This window comes from Marmota flaviventris, chromosome 9, assembly GCF_047511675.1.
Source record: "Marmota flaviventris isolate mMarFla1 chromosome 9, mMarFla1.hap1, whole genome shotgun sequence".
Classification (NCBI taxonomy): domain Eukaryota; kingdom Metazoa; phylum Chordata; class Mammalia; order Rodentia; family Sciuridae; genus Marmota; species Marmota flaviventris.
Window position 1 is genome coordinate 114559543 of NC_092506.1, and position 23810 is coordinate 114583352.

Sequence of the window (23810 nt, forward strand, 5' to 3'; positions counted from 1 at the left end):
ATAGAACTCTTTTTTTTTTTTTTTTTGCTGATCCTGGGAATAGGACCCAGGGCCTAACACATGTTAGATGAATGCCTTACGGTGAAACTACACCCTCAGAACTGCTCCTCTTTTTTTAGTGGGGGAAAACCAAAAAAGAAACAGAAAATTGAGAGAGAGCCAAAGCAGGCCATTTCTGTTCTGTCTTCTGATTTGTAATTGGAACTGTTTGTCTCTCATTTTTTAATGGATGTGGGAAATGTCCAGTGTTTCTTGATTCTAGAATATAAATACAATAAGGACTATAATGTGTCCTAAAAAATGAGTTTGTTTGTTTATTTATTTATTTTTGGAGGGGAGAGGTGGCACCAGAGATGCTGGATTGAGCTCAGGGCTTTGTACATGCTAGGCAAGCACCCTGCCACTGAGCTATACCCCTTGCCTGAAAATGAGTTCAAATGCAAGTTTCAATAGTATTATCTCCTGCTGGAGCCTGGCCTGGCTGTGGAGTTTTAGAATTCAAAAGGACTAGAGACTATCTGGCTCTACTCCTTATTTTATAGCTGAGTGTGACATGACTTGCCTTCACTGTCCCACATAGTTAAATAGCAGAACTGAGTTGCTTGGCATTATGGAAATTCAGTAGGGTTTTTAGGACTCTAGTTACAGAAACTAGTATTACTCTTTGACCCCATTTCTCTTCCCCCTGCATCTTATCACCAGCTCTCCTTGGTCTCTTCAGTGGAAACAAGATGCTGAGTTGCTTTTGGTCCACAGGGTATTACAAATAGCAGCAAATAACTCTGGTCTCCTGAGACCCTGCACAGGCCTCTTCAGATATATTACAATGACTTCTAACCTTTTCTTCTAGGTTGACCCAATGCTCACCCCAGAAGAGCGTCACCTGAACAAGATGCAGAACCATGGTTATGAAAACCCAACCTACAAATACCTAGAGCAGATGCAGATTTAAGTAGCAGGAAGCATGTGGCACCCTGGATGAAGGGGTGGTGCAGGTGGGCCAGAACAGGTCCCGCATTTTGGACCAATTGCTGACCCCTAGCTGCTGCCAGAAGGTCTCATCTTACATCATGACCTCCTGGATTGTTTAAGACTATAAAGTACTACTGTAGAATTGCAATTTCCATTCTTTTAAATGGGTGAAAAATGTTAATATAACAATATATGATATATAAACCTTAAGTAAAATGAAAAAAAAAAAAGATCTATTGCAGATATCTGATGGATGTAGTTTTCTTTTTTAAATTAATTGAAAATCCCACTTCTATTGTATGGTCTCACATGCTCTCTATATAAATGGAAATTGTTGATTTTCAATGATAGACTGTATATGCAGACTGTTTGTTCCAGTTACATTGTGTAAGTCAACTCTTTAGGCTCATTCACTGTTCTGATTTTTATTATTTAAAAAAGATAAAAAGGCAGTATTCCCTTTTTAAACTTTCAGAAAGTTGCTGAGAAACAATGGAATAGGAAACTGCAGTTGACCATGAAGCACATCATGATGCCCTTGCTAAATGATTCTGAAGGGTCAGTAGTCTCCTGGAAGCCCAGTGTTTACAGTCTGGGTGGGTGCCTTGGTGTCTTCATACTAGTTGTGTCACCAAGGTGGGGTGTCAAGGCATTTTTGTTCCCGTGTCTTTCAGCAAGCCTAATGCATACAGATGGGGGTGTCCACTGCTGCTTTCCTTCTAAATCCAGTTCTTCCACAGCAACTAGCCTGTAGTTTGTGAAATTCTTTAGCTATTTTTTTGTTCACTTACTGTAGCTTTTTACTCTTCACTTCCCCTTTAAAATTATGTGCAGATGTGCAGTCTCCTCTTCTTTGGATGTCTCCCTCTAAGACACTGACCCTTGGCCTCCTTTTGTACTTTCACTTCTGCCTCCTCTCCTGTCATCCAGAGAAGACACTATAAGTAGATGAGGGAGGGTCCAGAAGAGAGCACGGGGAATATTTATGTGGTAAGAGAATGTTCCGGGTTGTACACAAAACTGGATCTTTAGACACTGTGGAAAGCTTTGAAGATTTTTTGTTTCTTTCACATGAGTCTCTGTAATGCTTGTATAGTTCATGTTGATGCTCACAGCTTTTCTTTTTTCCCATTTTCAGTTGAAGGTTCTGGTAACCTGTGGTGTATTTTTTTTTCCTGTTTTTTTTTTTTTTTTTTTTTTAACTTTTTTTGTTTTCTTTCCTCCCCTTTGACCTTATCCATGTCTCTTCCCACTATGCACAGATTAAACTTCACCTACAGACTCCTTAATATGATCTGTGGAGAATGTACAGAGTTTAAACACATCAATAAATACTTTAACTTCCACTGAGACTCCTTGTTTTATTGACCGTGCAAAGTATTGATCTGTTATGATGGTGTTACCCCTCCTACCTTCAGAGATGACGGATGTCTTCTTTCTGTGAAGGATTACTGGGCTGTTCCACGGAGAATGAAATAAGCCAACTCAAGCAAGTCTTGACTCTTGAGTATAAATTCCATTTTCATTCAAAAAATAAGAAGGAAAATCTGCCTAGAACATTGTCTGGCAAAGTTTGTTTGGCTACCGGTACTTTATTAATGACAGACTTTTTGTCTCAATGATACTAGAAAGAATGAAGAGGGCTTATGGCACTAAATTTTCAAAGAAATGTTTGCAGCCTTCATTTCTGAGTTTCTTCAATAACCTGCCACTAGGAGACCTAGTTGAAGGGGGTGTTATTGCCACTAAGACTCATGCTCCCCCAGCCCCCCATACTGGGGATTTAACCCAGTTACATCCCCAGCTCTTTTTATTTTATTTTGAGATGGGGGTCTAAGTTTCTTAGGGCCTCTTTTTTTTTTCAAATAAAGAGAGGGCGGGGAGAGAGAAAATTTTTTTAATATTTATTTCTTAGTTTTCGGCAGACACAACATCTTTGTTTGTGGTGCTGAGGATCGAACCCAGGCCACACGCATGCCAGGCGAGCGCGCTACCACTTGAGCCACATCCCCAGCCCTCTTAGGGCCTCTTTAATGAAGTTGTTGAGGCTGGCCTCAGACTTGCAAACTTCCTGCCTTAGCCTCCCAAGTTACTGGAACTGCAGGCATGTACCACCATGTCTGTCTTCACTAAGCTTTTTTAATGCTGTGATACTCTGGAAAGTAAATTTCAGGGCTGATTCATCCCTACCCCATTTAATATAATTTAAATATCTGGAGCAGTTTTCAAGGTCATATTGCATACACCCGTATGTAAGTGTACACACACATATATGTATGTATGAGGGATCTTTCCTAGAACACTGGAATAGAAAGAGCACTTTATGAGTCTCCTGCCAAAAAGCACCTTGGGTTGAGCCACTGAACGAGGTGGTTCTCTGACTTCCCCATCGTCTCTCCCTTCTGCCTGGTCATTTAGGTGCTGCCAAGAAAGACATGGAGGAGAGGGGCCTTTTTATTTTTGAAGCCAGTTTCTGCCAGTGTGCTTTAAAGAAGGTTGTCACTTAATAATCTCAGCCAGGAAATGGTTCTAGCATTCCTGATCTGATTCCAAATGCAGCCGACCAGCAGCTTCTTTTTTTTTTAGCGTCTACCATCTGCTAGCTTTTTATGGGCGGTGTCTAGTTTAATCATCTTAACATGTGGAGGTATAGTACTCCTGTGTCACAGCAAGCTGAGGTTTTCCAAACCCAGCTCTAATGGAGTTCCTCCTTCACTGTATGTCAGTCATAGAAAATGGGTCTTCAAGTTTGCCCTAGAAGTGGGTTTCTGTCCACTGGAACTAGCCAACTGGTCAACTAAGGACTTTTATCCATTACCAGCATGCCTATTGATCATGTACCTCAGAGAACTTCAGAGATGGTGAAATTGCAAAAGTTTCCACTTAGACATTATCCAAACAGGTCAGCACAGCTACAGCTGGGGATAGATCAGAATGTAGGAGACCCCCAAGTGGATTCTTGACTTTCACTGCTGAAAATAAATTCTAGAATGTATGAAAAGCAAGGTATGAGCAAAGATCTATTTATGGACAACTAAGATAAACACACCCCAAAGGCAGAGTGCAGGGGGGACCCTTGCCTCTCAGAGAAGAGATGAGTGATGCACCCAGAGCTGAGCTAACTACACAAATGATTTTCCTGGGAAGACATGCACAGGTTCTGAAGCAAGCTCCTTTGAAAATCAAATGCCATGGCAATCCTTTGATAATTGGGACTTAGAATATTTCTTTTTAGTTAAGCAGCCTAGCCATAGAACATTTGTCGACATATAAGTCTTTGAATCTGGTAACATTTAAATCTATTATGGCTTTGCTCTATGTGGTTCACTAAAAACATATGCTAGAGGTATTCATTTAACTAAAGGGATAAACATGATTGGTCATGCTCATAGATCCAGGTCTCCATCTACTAAGAGTTTCTTTCTCTCTCCCCGGGAGACTACCTATCTCCAAGAGGACTTCCTTAAGTAGTCAAGAAAGGAAGATGGAATACAGCCAAAGAATACCTGGAATGAATGATAGAATTTTCAATTAAATAATATGTGGTCACCATGAACATAATGGCCATTCTCCTGAAATGATTGACCTGCCGTGTAGGATTGTACAAAACAGCAAAAATGTGACCAGATAAAACAAACGCTTTCCCAATGTGTGACTTCATAAATTGGAATGCTCTCATCTAGGACCTTTATTACACATTAAAAAAAGAAGAATGTAGGCGTCTTGGCAGTAAAGCCCACCCGTCTCCTTCACTATGGCCATATTTGCTTTACACTCAACCGGGTATGGGTTCATTGAATCAAATTCTTATATACAGTTGAGGTAGATGTAGATGGTAGCCATATAGAGATTAAGTTTAAATTTTGTAAGGAAATAGAAGTCAGGAACTGCGCGTAGACCTCACCCTAGGCTGGCTCCACTCTGCTCCCCTGGTATCGTAGCCCCCTCTTGTTCAGAGAGAAACTTACTCATCTGGTTTCTGCCTTGGTGACTCAGCTTTGACCTCAGGGGAATGTGGCCCTACCCACCTGCCCTTAGCCTCAGGTGCTGGCAATTGACTCAGGTGCAAAGTCCTCCTACCTGCCTACCTGCGCTCAGCAGCTAAGGTCTGAGCCAGCCCAGGTGTCTGGGAGATCTGATCTGATTTCATTTGCTGTGACAACTGATACACTTAAAGTAAGAGTATCATAATAAGGAGAGACAAATTAGGATGTATGGTGAGTCTCTAAGAGTTGGAGAGGCCCAGGGGTCCACTCTCATAACACTGTCCTTAAGATTTCTCATGGGATATCATGGACATGGAGAAAACAGAAGGAAGTAGAAGGGTTCCCTGTCACTGATGAAACGGGACCACAAGCTCACACGTTATTAGTGGCAGAGCCACTGTCAGCGTCAGGCTCTTTTTTCTGCACCAAAGGGGCAAAGTGGTCCTTAAATGAATATACTATAGTGAATCTCATCATTATGTATAACCACCAGGCACTAATTTAAAAAAAAAAAAATGTAAATAGGTCAGCAGAGGGAAGGAAATGGGGAGGGAAGAGAAGGAGGCAAGGGTAAGTACTAGGGACTTAATTAGAGCGTTTATAATTATGTCAAATCCTGATGTTATGTATAACTATTATGAAGCAATAAAAAAACAAATCAGCATCTTGCCTTATTACCTATGAAGTAGGGGATGTCATGGCTATTCTGCCCCCTGTGAGTACTCACTTCAGCAGGCCTTAACACAGGCTTTTTTAGTGTACCCCTATTGTGGAACACCCTAGGTTTTCAGAGGATGGGCAGAAGAAATTTTTCCTAGAACCTTGGAATGGAGGGTCATGACTTATTGAGGTATCTGCCAAAGTGCTGTGGCCATGATAACCCAGGCCCAGTTGAACTAAAAATGTGGAAATCGTCCCTCTTTCTGACTAGAGCAATGTGGCTTTCATCAATGACATGTTTTTAGTTATGTGCCACATGTTTCTATGTGGTGATTTTAAAGTTATGTACATGTACTATTTTAAATAGAAAGTTGGAAAGTCTAAAATAATTTTTCCAAATTTTATTTAATAAAGGTGCAAAGCCTTTTGGATTTCAAAAAACCCTAGTTTTAGAGTGAGCAAAACAACGGCTTGCTTTTGCTCTTGCGCTGGTGGGTGTACTCGTGCACTCTAGTTGAGTCAGATTTCTTTGCTTCTACCTAATGTCCATTTTCTGTCCAAAATTATAACATTTTATTTATTTGTGCCTCTAGCCTCTTGACTCAGGCAATTTCTCAGACTTTCCTTGTTTTATCATCTTAACAATTTTGAGTAGTACTGTCAGATGTTTCATAGAATGTCCCACTATTGGGATGTGTCTGATGTTTCTCATAAGACCCTGGAGTTGTGATTTTGGGGGGAGGAAGATCACAGAGTCAAAGGTCTTCATCATATTAGATCAAGAATACAGGGCTGGCATTAGATCAAGAATGCAGGGCTGGCGCTGTGCTCAGTGGTAGAGCAACCGCCTCGCACGTGTGTGGCACTGGGTTCGATCCTCAGCACCATGTAAAAATAAATACATACAGATAAATGTCCATCTACAACTAAAAAAAGAAAGAAAGAAAGAGAAAGAAAGAAATGGCGAGAGAATAAAATGATGGAAAACAAAGAACAAAATACTGTGGGATGTTGGTAAGTTGCTGTCCTCCAGGCTTGGGTTAGAGGCAGGCCAGCCACCTGGAATAGCCCAAGGAGGAAGCAGGAGGAAATTTAAAGTTGTTTGGCATGAAGGGAAAAATGAAAGTTTGTCTGATGAGTGCATCCAACCTGTGAGAGCAAAACACTCTGTGCCTGCCCACCAAGATCATGCATATGAGTACACGGAGTTTCCCATTACAGGCGGCGCTGCTAAGAATAAGGAGAACCTAGAGCCTGCAAATCTGGTGCTACCACCTAACCAAACAGCCTCCAGATCAGCCTTTGCATTGTCAGCTGTCAGAGAGGAGTTGTGCATTCCATGAGCAGATTCAGAGAAAAAGTGTTTATCCTTCTGAATAGAGGTTCTGAAATGTGATGTTAAAGTGTGGAGGAGGAAGGATGGGGATATTAGAAAGATATGTGTAACATCATTATAATCACAATCAGAACAGTGAACAGGCTTGGAAGGAGATTTTGCAGTGGGAAACACTTTATGCTTCAAAATGTCCTTGTGATCCATCATTGATCCATCATTGAAGGGAAAGCAAAAGAGTGTTCACCAAGGGCAAGAATTCATTCTTGGATGAGGTCTGAGTTGCCTTTCGACAGGCATGATTGGATCACCAACCACTGTGGCACAGAAGTTAAATACATGATAGATTACTATGATGGCGGCAAAGTCAGCAATGACTACCAGTTCATCATGCTGGACATCTGCCCACCTTAGATTCCCTTTCACCAGTATGGGACAGAATGAAGATTGCTTGATGGTGCTGGACATCATAACCACTGTTTTCTTTGTGATGCAAAGTATAGACTTTTTTTCTGAGAGATACATTAAACTATTTTTCCCAAACTGAATTGCATTCATGATGTAGCAGGGACTTCAAGTGGGTCATCTTGCTTCATCCTTTACTTAGCCAAGGACTCCTGCTCCATTCAGTTTGGAGCTGCATTTTCCCTTGCAGTTTATACTGATTGTTTTCTCCCCGTTTGGGTTCAGTGGGAAGCAGTTCCTCAGTTTGTCCTTTAACTGCAATATCGCCTGTGCATTTCATCTAGAAAAGTCTGAACAACCTCTGGAAAAGAGTTTTTAGAAAGGGGGGAAAGCTGCTTTTACCTTGCTCTTTTCTCAGGAATATTTGAGAGGTAAAACCTGGAAGTCAGCGTGATGCTCATGAGCTTTTACCTGGTCAAATATTTTAACTAAAATAGTTTATTATAAATAAACAACATCTTTTTAGAAAGAGACTATTATTTTTGAAGTCCCTATAATTTAGTAGTGACCCTGAAGGAAGTGCAAAGCCATACCCTTGCACTCAGTGTATGGCAAGACGTAGGTGCGTCTTGGCTCTCTAAATTCTCATTTAGATGCATTTTTTTTAGACTGGGCTTTGTTGAAGATTCAGCTCATCATGAGGTGTTGATGCATATGCTTTGAAACATAATTATTTTCCTGTTGTTCTCATATGTAATTCTGCTCCCCCCAAACAGGTCTCCGCATTGTCCCTGGCATTTCAAGTTATTCCAACTTTGAGTCCCATTCCTTCCTCCATTGGGAGCCTTCCTACCCTTGGCCTAATTCAAATTTAAAGCCTGGCTCAAGTCACAATGCCAGTGATCATATTTAGCTGAGTATTAATGTTCACAAGAGTATTTTTCTCAGACGTATAGGTTTGCATCAATTCACTATCTCATTTTTTATGTTTTAAGGAAGCTCTAAGTTTGCTGCTGAAATTCCTTGTATCAGTAACCCCCAAACTGGTTGTTCTAATTACAGCAGCATGTTACAAACGACTATTTTTAAAGTGTGATAATATTAACTCCTTTAATTTATTCTGGGGGGGGGGAGTACATATTGTCAACAGGACTCACCAATGTCAACGTTGACCTTGAGCCCCTGACTCAGGCATGTTTGTCAGGTTTATCCACTCTGAGGTTACCTCCCCCCCTTATTTTTGTTTTATTGTATTTTGACACTTGGAAATAGAGTGACTAGAAAGTCTGTTTCTAAGGCCAGTTGGTTGCAATACTTTACATGACAGTTATCAAAGCTGAGAGTAATAGATTGTGGTGATGGTTTCACAGGTGTACATGTATGTCAAAACTTAGATTGGAGGGCTGGGGTTGTGGCTCAGTGGTAGAGTGCTTACCTTGTATATGTGAGGCACTGGGTTTGATCCTCAGCACCTCATATAAATAAATTAAATAAAGGTTCATTAACAACTAACAAAAATATTTTTTAAAAAACAAACAGATTGGATACTTATGTATATTTATTACATACCAGTTATATATCATTAAAACTATATTTTTAATCCAGAAAATGTGCCTCGCAAAAATAGACTGGAAGAAAGATGCTTCATTCATTGGCTGTGCTTATGATAGAATCATACTAAATTTTTAATCCTATTGATTCTATTTCCAAATGTACAAATAGATCTTCCAGGTGAGACATCACTTTTGACAGTGAGATTACTTGGTTATGGAACTTTCCACACATCTGTTTTGAAATTTCTCTATAGCATGAGTTTCCTTGGGAAAAGTTCAGCAAATTGGAATGGGTGTCAAAAAGAAAAAAAAAAAAAACAAGGTTGGGAGGTTTTTTCCTCCAACCTCAGTTGAGAGTGCTAACTAGCATTTTGCGAGACCTTAGTTCCATCTCCAGCACTGCAAGAAACGAAAAACAAAACCATGTGACATCTTCAAGTTCAAAAACTCTTTTCCACAAAATGAAAAATCTCTGTGTAATTTAAAATGTTTTCTTGGCCCCTTTCAATCTTATTTAAAAATACAGCACAATGAGAACACCAAACAACAACAAAAAACCCCCCACACAGATTCTACTAGGTTTTAAAGTTAACTACATGAAGACATTTCGTAGCTTATTATGCATTTAACATTCCAATGTAGGATAGCACCCGAACCCTACCTAATAATGCTTCGACATCAGCATTATCTTGGCCTTGATTTTTAAAATACATTCTTCCCCACAGGGTATAAGTAAAATTTAAGAGTGTTCATATTAAAAGCTGAAATTCTGAGGTTAAACTGCCTGTTCTTTTCCTAACATGTCCCCTTACTGATTGAGTGACCTTGAGTAAGTTATCTAACTGCTTAGTGCCCTAGTTTTTCCATCTGAAAAATGGGGTTAGTGATGCTACTTACCTCATTGGTTTGAGAGTAACTTACTGCCAGGCACAGTGGCACCTTCCTGTAATCCCAGAGGCTTGGGAGGCTGAGGCAGGAGGATCTCAAGTTCAAAGCGAGCCTCAGCAATTTAGCGAAGCCTTAAGCAACTCAGCAAGACCCTATCTCTAGATAAAATATAAAAAAGGGCTGGGAATGTGTCTCAGTGGTAGAGCGTTCTTGGGTATCAAAAAGAAAAAAGAGTGAGTTATCATACATAAAGCTCCTAAACCTAGCCTGGTACCCAGGACAGACTAGGTGCTCAGTGAATACTGGGTATTATTATCATTATTTGAGATAAGGTTTTGCCATGTTGCTTAGGCTGGCCTCAAACCCCTGGGCTCAAGTGATCCTTCTGCCTTAGCCTCATAAACAGCTGGGACCATAGGCGCAAATGACTGAGGACATATATTTTACAATACACAGGGCTCACTAAAAAAAATAGTATATTGTATTTCATGATCAAATAATTAGCAAATATCCATGAGCTGGGCTATAGTAGAAACATCTGTGCCTTCATTAATATCTTCTCTACCTTTGTTTTTTTTTTTCTTGTTTCTTCCATTCTGTGCATCTTCCAACAGTGCTTCCTGACAGAATAATGAATTATAGTTTTTGCCCTATTCTTTCTTTCTTACTTTGAGTACCAGGGATTGAACTCAGGGGCACTCAACCACTAAGCCACATCCACAGCCCTATTTTGTATTTTATTTAGAGACAAGATCTCACTAAGTTGCTTTGCACCTCATTGTTGCTGAGGCTGGCTTTGAACTCGAAATCCTCCTGTCTCAGACTCCCGAGCTGTCACCTCACCAGACTTGCCCTATTGTTTCTGTGTATAATTTCAGTCCTTTTTCCTGTGGAAAGAAAACATGATTCTGTGATGGTTTATGGCTGTTTGTCTTTGTCTTTTAATTAAGAGACCTCAAGCTGTACATTTATCATTTTCAATGAAATTTTGTAAATTACTAATTGAATATTGAATGACTTAAAGCACTGAAAAATTATAGTGGCTTGTCTTTGTGTACTGGTCATTTAATTTTTATATCTCATTAATCACACTGACCTCATAATATGTGTTAATACCTTAAGATTTAACAGACTCTTTAGAGTGAAAAATGTCATTGTTAATAGTACCGTAGCTTCTCTTATTTGTGGAGAACAAGTTCCAAGACACCCAGTGGATGCCTGAAACTTCAAACCCTGTGTATCTTATGTTTTTTGTATACATGCATACTTACTGCTGAAGTTTGGATGCTAATGTTCCCCAAATGTCTGTGTGTTAAAGCCTTAGTCTCCAGCCTGGCACTATTGGGAGGTAGTGGAACCTTTAAGAGATGGGTCCTATTGGAAGAAAGCTAGGTCATTGAGTGTTTGCCCTCAAAGGGAATTGTGGGTCTGTAGTCCCCTCCTCCCTCTTCCCTCTCCCTCTCTTTCCACTGGGGATTGAACCCAGTGGGTTAAACCCAGCTCTTTTAATTTTTTATTTCAAAATAGGATCTCATTAAGTTGACCAGGCTGGCCTCAAACTTCCAATCTTCCTGCCTCAGTCTCCCAAGTAGCTGGGATTACAGGCATGGACCATCTTGCTCAGCTCTCTTTCTCTTTTTTGCTCCATGGCTCACTGTGAGATAAACAGTTTTGCTTTACCATTCACTCCCCTCTATGATGTGTTCCCTTGCCACAGACCCAAGAGCAATGTGGCCAAACAATCATGGATTGGAACCTCCAAAACTGTGAGCCAAAATAAATTTTTACTCTTTGTAGGTTGATTATCTCAAGTATTTGTTCTGATAATGGAAAGCTGATAGTAAGAGATTAACAATAATGACTACTAATAAAATAGAACAATAATAATGTATGAGTGTGGTCTCATGTATTATATGTACTGTAATTTCCCTTCTCATGACGATGTGAGATGAAATAATGCCTAGGTGATAAGAGGAAGTGAGGTGAATGGTGCTATGTTAGCATATTGTATGGGAGTTACTTGAACATAAGCACTATGATACTGTGAAAATTGTTCTGATAACTAAGACAGCTACTAAGTGACTACTGGGTAGGTAGCATACACAATGTGGATACGCTGGATAAAGGGATGATTCTTGTCCTGGTTGTGATGGAACAGAATGACTTGACATTTCATCATGCTACTCCAAAAGACATACAATTTAAGAATTGTTTATTTCTGGAATTTTCCATTTAATTTTGGACTATGGTTAATCAAGAGTAATTAAAACTTTGGAAAGTGAAACTGTACTGTAAATATAAATCCACAGTTTTGATAATTTCAACTTTTTTTTTTGGTCAACTTCTTATCAGATAATACCTGTTGTCACCTGAGCATGAGCTCAGCATGAAGCAAGTGAGTCAGTGGACTTTGATATTAAAAACCAATCCAGAGCTTGGTGTGGTGGTGCACACCTGTAATCCCAGGGATTCATGAGGATCCCAAGTTCAAGTACAGTCTGGGCAACTTAGCAAGACCCTGTCTCAAAAAATAAAAAGGGCTGGGTATATAAATTCACCCCTGGGTTCAGTCTCCAGCAGCAGGAAAACAAATGAACATGTAGACCTCGTGTGGCACCATAAGTCAGGGAGTAGGCTGGGCCATAGCTACTTATATTAGAAAGAAGGAAGGGTGAATTTGGAGTACTGATGATGTGGACAGAGCAGGTGAAGTCTGGGAATGACAGAGTATCAAATAAGTAGCCCAGGATGAAATGCATTTCCAGAAAGGCTCAGAGAACACACTTTCATACTAGCATTTTAATTTTGTTAGTTAGATCTCCATTGATGTGACAAATACCTTAGATAGTAACTTAAAAGGAAGAAAGATGATTTTGGTTAATGGTTTTTGAGGTTTGAGGCCATGTTGCTTTGGACCTGTAGCATCACAGTGTATCATGGCAGGAGCATGTGGTAGAGGAAGTCTAGAAAGACAGGAAGGGGCCAAGGTCCCAAAATCCCCTTCAAGAACATGTCCCCAGAGACCTCACTGCCTTTATTAGGCCATACCTCCTAAACATTCTCCCACCTCCCTACTGCACCACAGGCTGACCACCAAGTCTTCAACATGCAGGCCTTTGGGGACACTCCAGACCCAAACTATAGTGCTAGTGTGTCTGCATTTACCAAGTTTATGGACACTGAGTGTCTTTGGAGCAACCCTCCCATGTTGAAGAATCCCATCGCATGAGTCCTGGCTAGGTAAGGCAGAAGCCACACTTCACCTTCTCAGCTCTCTGGCAGGTAGGGCTCAAGTTAAGATCTAATGAGATGCACTCTCAAGAGGCTTAGTCAGGAGAAAACAAAGAACACAGAGCTTGGGGACCCACTTTCTATCAGGGAAAAGTAAGAGGTGTCAGTTTGGGGGGGCAGCAGTGGCAGTGTGACAGGTGCCGAGGTTGGTGTCTAGTCTCAGTGAGACGAGCGGTTGTGCTGTCCATGGGCAAGACCAGCGGAGTTTTCCATGCAGCCTTGTCCTGTGGCTGGAGCTTGTCGCTGGCTCTCTTTCCTCCCCTCATGCCTCTCTGGCCCTTCCACAGTCTCTAAACATCTTCCAATAGTCCCCTCCCTCAAATTAGAGTATTCGGTTGTTTGTTAGCTGGCAGGTTGACAAAACTCCATTAAGGATGAATTAACTGAACTCTACTATGACAATTGTACCTGTTGCCTTTATTTAATAAAGGAGATAGTGGGGGAGAAGGGCGGATCATGAACTGAAACTGAATTCCATGCATGTATGCGTTTGTCAGGATGAACGTGTAACTATAAAGCGCTAATAAAAATTAAAGGAGATAGAGTTTTTCTCTTTTTAAAAGGTAATGCCAGAACAGGATTCTCTTGTGGAAAAAGAAAATACAGACACAAGATAAAATAAGTTAAGTCAGTACCATGTGGTCCTAAAATAGAATTGGAGGTATCATTATGAACGTGATGGGTATCCTTACCTCTTTCAGAAACTCCTAGCTTTCTGGGCTTGGGTGTGCCGCTCAGTGGCACAGCACTTGTCTAGCATTTGTGAGGCTCTGGGTTCGATTCCCAGCACCAAAATAAATAAACAAACAAACAAATGAATAAATATTCCTAACTTTCTTCACCAAAAGCCCCAGAAACAATGACCAAATAATAATGAACATTCCCTGTGCCCAGATTATGATTTAATACTTCAATATCATTTGTTAAAAAAATGACATTAGTATGTCTTGAAGAAATGACTGTATGTGTAAGCAAGGTAGAAAATGAATCTGGGACATTATACAAGGAGAATTAAAACAATCATAGATGACTAGGACTGGGTCAAAGAGCTCAGAGCTGACTTAAATAGGCTTCCACTGGACAAAGAGGGGATGCGTTAAAAATCAATCAGCATTAAAATGGCAATAAATCAAACACATCAAATATGTCTAAACCCCAAAAGCAAGCAAACAGAAAGCTGGTCTGTTATACTTTGGGGTTTTTGTTTTTAAGTTTTTGAGATGGGGTCTTGTTATGTTCTCCAGGCTAACCTTGAACTTCTGGGCTCCGGTGATTCTCCTATCTTATCCCCTGAGTATCTGGGACACAGGCACATGCCACTGTGCTATTTATAGCTTGAATCTTCTTAAAAATCTTTTACTTGTTCTTTTTAGTTATACATGACAGTAGAATGTATTTTGACATATCATACATACATGGAGTATAATATCTGATTTTTGCAATTGTACATGATGTGGAGTTACACTGTATTCATATAAAAACATAGGAAAGTTATGTCCAATTTATTGTACTGTCTTTCCTATTCCCACTCTGCCTTCCCTTCATTCCCTTTTGTCAAATCCAGTGAACTTCTATCCTTCCCTTCCCCCGTCCCCACTTATTGTGAGTTAGCATCCATTTATCAGAGAGAATATTCGGCCTTCGTTTTTTGGGGGAGATTGGCTTATCTCAATTAGCATGATAGTCTCCAGTTCCATCCATTTACCAGCAAATGCCATTATTTCATTCTTCTTTATGGCTGAGAAGTATTCCATCGTTTATATGTACCACATTCTTTTTTTATTGCTCCTCTGTTGTTGGTTCCATAGTTTAGCCATTGTGAATTGAGCAGCTATAAAATTGATATCACTGTGTCACTATAGTATGCTGATTTGTTTTTTTTTTTTTTTACCGGGAATTGAGCCCAGGGTGTTTAGCCACTGAGCCACATCCCCATCCCTTTTTAAATATTCTATTTAAAGAGAGGGTATTGAGGCTGGGGTTGTGGCTCAGTGGCAGAGCGCTTGCCTAGCATATGTGAGGCACTGGATTCAATTCTCAGCACCGCATATAAATAAATAAAATAAAGGTCTATTGACAACTAAAAAAATATTTAAAAAAATAAAGACAGGGTCTTGCTGAGTTGCTAAGTGCCTCGCTAAGTTGCTGAGGCTGACTTTGAACTCTGAATCCTCCTGCCTCAGCCTCCTGAGCCACTGGGATTATAGATGTCCCACCGTACCTGTCTATTTTGCTGATTTTAAGTCCTTTGGTACATGCTGAGGAGTGGGATAACTGGGTCAAATGGTGGTTCCATTTCAAGTTTTCTGAGGAACTTTCATACTGCTTTCCTTAGTGGCTGCACCAATTTGCAGTCCCACCAGCAACGTATGAGTGTACCTTTGCCCCACATTCTCACCAACATTTATTGTTACTTGTATTCTTGATAATTGCCATTCTGACTGGAGTGAGATGAAATCTCAGTGTAGTTTTAATTTGTATTTCTCTGATTGCTAAAGAGGTTGAACAGTTTTTTCACACATTTGTTGACTGATCATATTTCTTCTTCTGTGAAGTGTCTGTTCAGTTCCTTTGCCCATTTATTGACTGGGTTATTTGGTTTTTTGGTGTTAAATTTTTTGAGTTCTTTGTATCCTAGAGATTAATACTCTGAGGTACAGGTGGCAAAGATTTTCTCCCATTCTGTAGGGTCTCTCTCTTCACGTTCTTGATCATTTCCTTTGCTGTGAAGAAGCTTTTTAGTTTTATACCATCCCATTTATTGATTCTTGATTTTACTTCTGTGTAAGAAGTCTTGTTGAGGAATTTAGTTCCTAAGCCAACATTATGGAGATTTGGGCCTGCTTTTTCCTTCTAGTAAGTTCCAGGTCTCTAATCTAATGTCTAGATCCTTGATCCATTTTGAGTTGAATTTTGTGTAGAGTGACAGATAGGTGTCTAATTTCATTTTGCTACATATGGATTTCCAGTTTTCCCATCATCATTTGTTTTCTCTAATGTATGTTTATGACACCTTTGTCTAGTCTGAGATAATTATATGTATGTGGGTTTGTCTCTGTGTTTTCTATTCTGTACCATTGGTCTTCATGTCTGTTTTGGTGCCCATACCATTGCTGTTTTGTTACTGTAGTTCTATAATATAATTTAAGATCTGGTTCTGTAATATCTCCTGCTTCACTTTTCTTGCTGAGGATTGCTTTGGCTATTCTAGACCTCTTATGTTTTCAAATGAATTTCATGAATGCTTTTTCTATGAAGAATGTCATTGGAATTTTAATAGGAATTGCATTAAATCTGTATAGCTCTTTTGGTAGTTTGGCCAATTTGACAATATTAATTCTGCCTATCCAAGAACATGGATGAACATCCATGAACAAAAACTATCCATCTTCTAAGGTTTTCTTCAATTTCTTTGTTTAGTTTTCTGTGTAGAGTTCTTTTACCTCTTTTGTTAGATTGATTTCCAAATATTTTATTTTCTTTGAGGCTATTGTGAATGGGATAGTTTTCCTAATTTCTCTTTCAGTTGATTCATCACTGATGTATAGGAGCACAGTTGATTTAGGGGTGTTAATTTTATGTCCTGCTACTTTGCTGAATTTATTTATGAGTTCTTATTGCTGGTATCTTAAGTGACCCCAAAGGCCCATATGTTGAAGGCGTGATCTCTCGCTGGGCGCTATTGGGACATGGTGGAAACTCTAAGAGGTGAGCCTAGTGGGAGATCTTCCAGTTATTGAAGGCATGCCCTTTAAGGGGATTGTGGGATCCCTGTCTCTTCCTCTTTCATTTCTGACCATGAGTTGAGTAACTTTGCTCTACTGTGGGTTACCGGTGTTCCTCTTCATGATGTGCTCTCTCTCCACAAGCCCAAAAGCAACATGATCAACTAACCATGGACTGAAATCCCTGAAACTATGAGTCAAAATAGATCTTTCTTCTTTTTAAATTGATTATCTCTGGTACCTTGTTACAGAAATGGAAAGCTGACCAATACCTTTGGAAGATGTTAGGGAATTAATTATTGTAAACTAGCTAAATGAAGGGAAAGATTCAGATATTTATCCTTCCTTTCCTTCACTAATATTAACATTGTGTAACCAAATAGTTAATAAGATATCTCACTTTCTGGAAGTATTCCAGCAAGTAAATAAACAGAAAATGAGAAACTATTAGACTTCCCATTTCCTAATGAATTTAGAATTCAGGCAGACAGCTTGCAATACAAACTAAGGGATAGTTAGACATGTGTCTCCTGTTGAAGACATTACCCACTTTGAAGTAAATTTTCTCCAAAAAGAAAGCAAACTTTTATTCAACGAAAACTCCAGATACAATAGTTTTCAGGGAATACAAAGAGCCAGGGAGCCCACAGATAGACTCCTCCATGAGAATACAATCAGCAAAATTCTGACTATGGCAAAGTCTATAGAACAAATGACCTGGAGTGTTCAGAAAATACACTGTAAAGGGAGGGTCAAAAAGATTAAGAGAACTAAAAACCATTTAAGATAGAATGAAAGAAACAAAAATCATGCTAGGATTGGGAGTGTAATTCAGTGGTAGAATACTTGCCTTATGTGTATGAGCCCCTGTGCTTGATCCCCAGCACTGCAGAAAAACAAAACAGGTCAAAGGTAAATTTTTTTTTTTTTTTAATATTTATTTATTTTTAGTTCTCGGCGGACACAACATCTTTGTTGGTATGTGGTGCTGAGGATCGAACCCGGGCCACACGCATGCCAGGCAAGCGCGCTACCACTTGAGCCACATCCCCAGCCCCTCAAAGGTAAATTTTAATGGGCAGAGAGCCAGACCTGGATGATAAAACTGTATAAAGAAAAACAAATAAGTATTTACCATAGTGGTTTCTCTTACTGGGGAGGGTAATGATTGCTTTGGGGACAGTCATGGGGAGGTTTAGGGTGAGAGAGGGTTGACAAGTTTCTACAGTTTGAACATCCCTAATTTGAAATTCCAAAATATGAAACGTTTTGAGTACCAACATGATGCCACAAGTGGAAAATTCCACACCAGTGATAGATCACAGTCAAAATGCAAGCACACAAAAATAGTGTATGAAATTAACTTTGGCTATGTGTATAATGTATACATGAAACAAAAATAAATGAGATGTTTAGACTTGAGTCCCATTCCAATATTCTCATTATGTATATGCAAACATTCCAAAATAGGAGAAAATCTGAAATCCAAATTACTTCTGATCTCAAATATTTCCTATAAAGGAAACTCAACCTATATTTTCTCTTACAGTTGGCCATAAGAAGAGTGTTGCCATGTAATAATCCAGTAGGTTGTATACAATAGTTATCTTATGCTTTCTTCATATTTGCACTACATTTTTAATAATAATTATCAGTAGAAAATATTTACTTACATTTTACTTATTCATTTGAGTTTTTAATAATTTTGCGAAGACTTATCAAGCGAGTTCTGGGGAAACTAACAGGTTTGAATTCCTGCCTTTGGGAATTGTGGTTTTGAGAGCAGAGTGACGGGGCACACTTGGTCATTCACTGTAATCCCAACAGATTACAGTTGGGCTGGCAGTGTAGCTCAGTGGTAGAGTTCTTGCCTAGCATCCAAGAGGTCCTGGGTTTTTATCCCCAGCACCTCAAAACAAACAAATGAATTGGAGTGGAGCAAACTGGGTGAATGAGAGCTTCCAGAGGCTATGTGTGGTCCAGGGAGGAGATGATGGTGTTCTGGAATAGAGGAATGTAAGGCAAGAGAAAAAGTAGATAGATTTCAAACATAATGTGGAGTTAGAACTGATAGATTGGTGATTTGTTTGTGTGTTTGTTGTTTATGGTTGGGTGGAATAAGGAAAAGAGCCAGTGATGTGTTCTAGAATTAGTTAATTGAATGGGTGATGAAGCCCGTTTATTGAGATGACCAAATCCAAAATAATATAAAGGAGATGACACTTCAGGATCTCAAAGCTGCTACTCTGTTCTAAAAGGAGTGACTCATGTTGTGTCCCAGGTTCCTAGAGCTTAGTTTTATCTAGGGCTAAAGAAATGTCTTGCACATAGAAGGCACTCATGCAATCATCTGAAAGCAATGCACATGCAATGCCTCTACTAGCAAATCCAGAGAATAGAGAGAGAGGTCCACCAAGACCTTTCCCTAGCATCCCTGTGTTATGTCAACTTACCGAGCGCACCTGTGCACATGACAGAGAAAGCAGTGTGGCCATTTGTTAATATGTGAAACTCATTTAGTTCAATTCTCATAAAATTACAATATGCTTTTGTTTCTATATTGTTAGTGAAGAAACCCAACAGCACACAGCCTGCGCAGGGGCTTAACATTCCCATACTCAGCTTCATGAATTATTGTCACTTATTGTGCAACGACATTTTGAAAGCCCTTATGTGTAGCAGGAAAATAAAAATCCACTATTTTATAAGATATGTAGCAATTTTGGAAAGAAGAGATTGATTATGTCTAGGAATATGATCACAGATATGATGTTTTATTTATTTATTTATTTATTTAGGTACTAGGGATTGAACCCAGGGATGCTTTACCACTGAGCCACATAACTAGCCCTTTTTAGCTTTTTTTTTTTTTTTGAGACAGGGTTTTGCTAAATTGCTGAGGATGCAAGACTGTTCTTAGGCTCCTTCATGGAAAATTTAGGAACAAAAGCACTGAGATAAGATAATGAGAATTTTTAAAAAGTGGGTTTAATGTAATAAGATAAATTGCCATGACATAACGATTCTAGGGAAGGGTCTTCTGGGCTCCTCTCTCTTCATCTACATTTGCAGCAAACACATCACAGGTGCATTGCTTTCAAATGAATGCATGAATGCCTTCTATGGGCCAGACATTTGTTTAGCTCTAGATAAACATGAAGCTCCAGAAACCCTGGGATACAATATGAATCACTCTTTTTAAAGCAGAATAGCAGGTCTGAGAGCCATGAGTGCCATCCCATCTATGGCTTACTTCCAGTCATGCACTAATTGTCAGTGTTGTACCTTTGGTAATCCAAAGTAGGAAACTATTTTTTGATATCTTCTATTTTGACTTTGGAGAGCTTTATATGATGGAAGTTTACAGATATATTTTCCTATTTATTCAATGGACACAATTTATTGTGCTAGACTCTGAGGACTCAAAGGTCAATAAGAAACAGAAATGTAATGAAGAGGTGATAATGCCATAATAGAGGTACAAACACACCTAGTCCTGGTTTAGAAGGAAGGAAGGAAGAAATCTCTTGGTGGAGGTTTGTAAATCACTCAGGATAGGCTATGTTTGTAGCTGTAACAAACAACCATCAACTCCCAGGGTTTAATGTCCCAAAGCCATTATCACTCATGCCACATAGCCAGTATACCTGGCAGGATCTCTGTACATTGTGACCACTTGGGATCACAAGCTGATAAAGGTTGTATTGTTTTTTAAATGTAATTTTATTTTAAAATTATATTTCATTTAAATTACTTCAAAATTTATTTTTAAACTACATAAAACATAAAGATTATACATATTTATGGGGAACCACATGGTGTTTTTTAATTAATTTTTTTTAGTTGTGGATGAACCTTTATTTTTATTTATTTATTTATTTATTTATGGTGCTAAGAATCAAACCCAGTGCCTTGCACATACCATGCAAGTGCTCTACCACTGAGCCACAACCCCAGCCCCCAACTGATACATGTATACATTGTGTAATGCTTAAATCACGTTAAACATATCTACCTTCTTAAACATTTATCATTGCCTTAAGGTGATGACAGAGATTTTGTCTCAGAAAAGAGCATAAGGGCTGACTACTGTCTCCTGTGTTCCTATGTGAAAGTCATGGGTACCATTTCTTTTAATTCACTTTTTTTTTTTTTTTGGTTTCAGCTACCCATATGGCCAAACTTACCATCAAAAGGGAGGGCGTATAGCTCTGGCCTCTGCTCAGAAGGCAGAGGGGTAAAAACACTTAGTGAACAGTGCTAGTAACTCCCATTGGTGACTTTGGACTCAAGATATAGAGGAGTAAAGAGGCGCTTTCTACTGGATGAGAAGCTTTGGGAAAGGTGCAAAGGTCAGAAAATGTGGCTGAAAAGAAATGGTCCTGTGTAGTGAGCTTTCCTTCACCATGACCAAAATACTAGGCAAGAACAACTTAGACGAGGGGAACTTTGTTTCCATATTCAGCTGAATTCATTGCTCTGGGTCCAAGGTGAGGCAGAACATCATGGTGGGAGGGCATGGTGGAAGAGTGCTGCTCCATTCATGGCTGTCAGAAGGCGGAGAGAGGAAGTGGAGGAGATACAGGGACAGTGAACATTTCCAGGGCATCCCCCTGCCAGTGGCCACCTCTTCCAACCTCACCCCACCTGTATACCGTTACCACCCAGTCAGTCCATTCAAACTAGGATGGACTGATTAGGTTACAGCTCCCATAATCTAATCAATTCACCTCCAAATATTCCTGAATTAATACAGGAGGTGTTTGGGGATGTCTCATATTCAAACTATAATAGGTCCAAATAACAATGCTGGCAGGCATGGTTGCAAAGGAGGATGGATCAGAGCATGGAAGCTAGGCTAGGAGATTGGCTTTGGTCCAAAAGACACCCCAGGCTTTAAAGAAGCTGTGGTTTTAGAAAGTTAGCCTGACTGCTTTGTGTAGGAGAGATCCCATGGTGGCACACCGGAGGCAGAAAAATCCCTTTGCCTCTTACAGGAAACCAGGCAAAGAGTGGTGAGGGCTTGAATAGATTGATTAAATGGAGACAAAAGAAGGACTATGTATACATACATATTAAAGAAAGCCTTGGCCAGATTTAGAACTAACTGGATATGAGATGTAAGGTAAGTGGAGAGTCAAAGATAATTTTAGAATTTTGAGCCCAGGAAGAATGATTGTATTATGATTAGAGAAAACAGTGAAAGATGGACAATTTGGGGAAGTCCCTTTTGGGCTTGTTAATTTCAAACCAGGGGCCTTTATTTTGTTCACTCTTGTTGCCTAGTACCTAGGACAGTGTATGTGCTCAATAATATTGATTGACTGTGTAACAGTGGTCAACTCTATTACTCATGTAGAACACTGGTGGAGAAATTCCCTGGTGATTGCTAAGGCAAAGTGACAACTCCTTGGTGATGTCTCTTCTAGGAAGGCAGGTTTCCCTCTCTGAAGCCAGGAGATTAGATGAATTGCCAAGAGAGAAAAAAGGGAGGAGGCTGAAGAGAGAATTTTGGAAACCCTGACATCTAGGGGCTAAAAGATAAGACAAGAATCCAGGAAAGGCAAACATTTGAAGAAAGGATAGTCCGTATCCAATGCAGCAAATGGATAACATGTACAGAAGGAGATGGGCACAGAACCCGTCAAGTGCCTCCCAACCTCAAAAAAGAGGTTGCTACTGACCACCAGGAAGAAAAAAAAGTTAGTGGCATGGAAGGGAGGCTGGGTCACACAGTGGATATGATTTTTGGTTTTGAAGATGTAACTGAGACACCGTGTTGTAGCAAGGTGACTAAGTGTCTCTGTCTGGCGACAGGAGTGCACCTGCGCTGGAAACTCCTTGTGCAAAGGCAGGAGTTGAGACTGCCCGGTTGCTGCGGTGACGCCCTGTTCAAAGGAGGTTCTGTGTAGGCCACAAGACTATCATTCTTGACCCTGAGTTCAGACACCAGCTGCCAGGGTTAAATAATTATGAGCACAAGTTGATGATTATAATTGGGCTGCCCAGAATTTGTCCTCCATCCTGCATGCTTTGAAGAAAGTTTCTCACAAAAAATCCTTTTGTGAGATAAAGATTATAAATCTATATAATAAACGTGCCGAGCTAGTTTGGGTCTTTCATCCTCATCAGGGGATGAAGAACCACTGAGCCCTAACTTTGCCTCTTTGTGTGTGTGTCTGTTCGTCTTTTCTCCATCCCTCATTGCCCTTGACAGCTTTCTGAATTAATGGCTGGCAGGTCACAGCAACTAAAGTAAAAGATCCCATGGAGACTGAAGTTGCATGATGGCAGTAGAGAAACGATGGTTGGCATCAAAGAGCCAGATTGTGTGCACCCAGCACAGAGGTGCACACTTGTAATTCCAGCCACTTGGAAGGCAGAGGCAGGAGGATCACAACTTGGAGGTCAGCCTCAGCAACTTAGTAAGACTGTGCCTCAAAATAAAAAAAATAAAAAGTGCTGGGGATGTAGCACAGTGCTAGAGCGCCCAGTACCAAAAAAAAAAAAAAAAAAAAAAAAAAAATTAAATAATTACATAAAAAGAAAATAAAGAGGGAAAAAAACCAAACCAAACCAAAACCAAAACCAACCAACCAACCAACCAACCAATCAAACAAACAAACAAAAAAGAACATAGCTAAAGAAGCTCTCCGTTCCATAGAAAGTGCACTTTTGCAGTACAGGAAGAGAGATTGAATGAACTTGGTTGTTGTTAGGTCCTTACTGATCTCTGATCTAGTCTGGACATCCCCTCTCCCTTAACTGGAGGAGGGTTAACCCTTAACTCCTCTCCGCCTTTACAGAGGGGAGGAGCTTTCCTTGGAAGGCGTGACCAGAGGCGGAGCCCGAAGACGCGGCGGCGGGCAGGAGACAGGTGCGCGGGCTGGCGGGGCGGGGCAGACCCTGAAAGCCACACCCTGAAACTACCTGCGCGGGCCAGGAAGAATGAGAGCGAGAGCGAGAGTGAGAGCCGCCGCCGCCGCCGGCCGGGCGC

The 23810-nt window shown here is 40.1% G+C and overlaps 1 protein-coding gene and 1 pseudogene across 4 annotated transcripts in view; both read left to right on the forward strand.

Annotated features, from left to right (window-relative positions):
• The window catches only part of Aplp2 (amyloid beta precursor like protein 2), a 73751-nt gene extending 71433 nt beyond the window's left edge, over window positions 1-2318 (forward strand). For all 4 annotated transcript variants that reach the window (XM_071616871.1, XM_027945436.3, XM_071616872.1 and 1 more), the window contains one exon: window positions 851-2318. In XM_071616871.1, the coding sequence (XP_071472972.1) occupies window positions 851-952 (102 nt within the window). In that variant the 3' untranslated portion in view covers window positions 953-2318. The remainder of the gene's footprint in view (window positions 1-850) is intronic.
• Window positions 1490-7424, forward strand: LOC114100673 (holocytochrome c-type synthase pseudogene; annotated as a pseudogene).
• Window positions 7425-23810: the final 16386 nt, after the last annotated feature.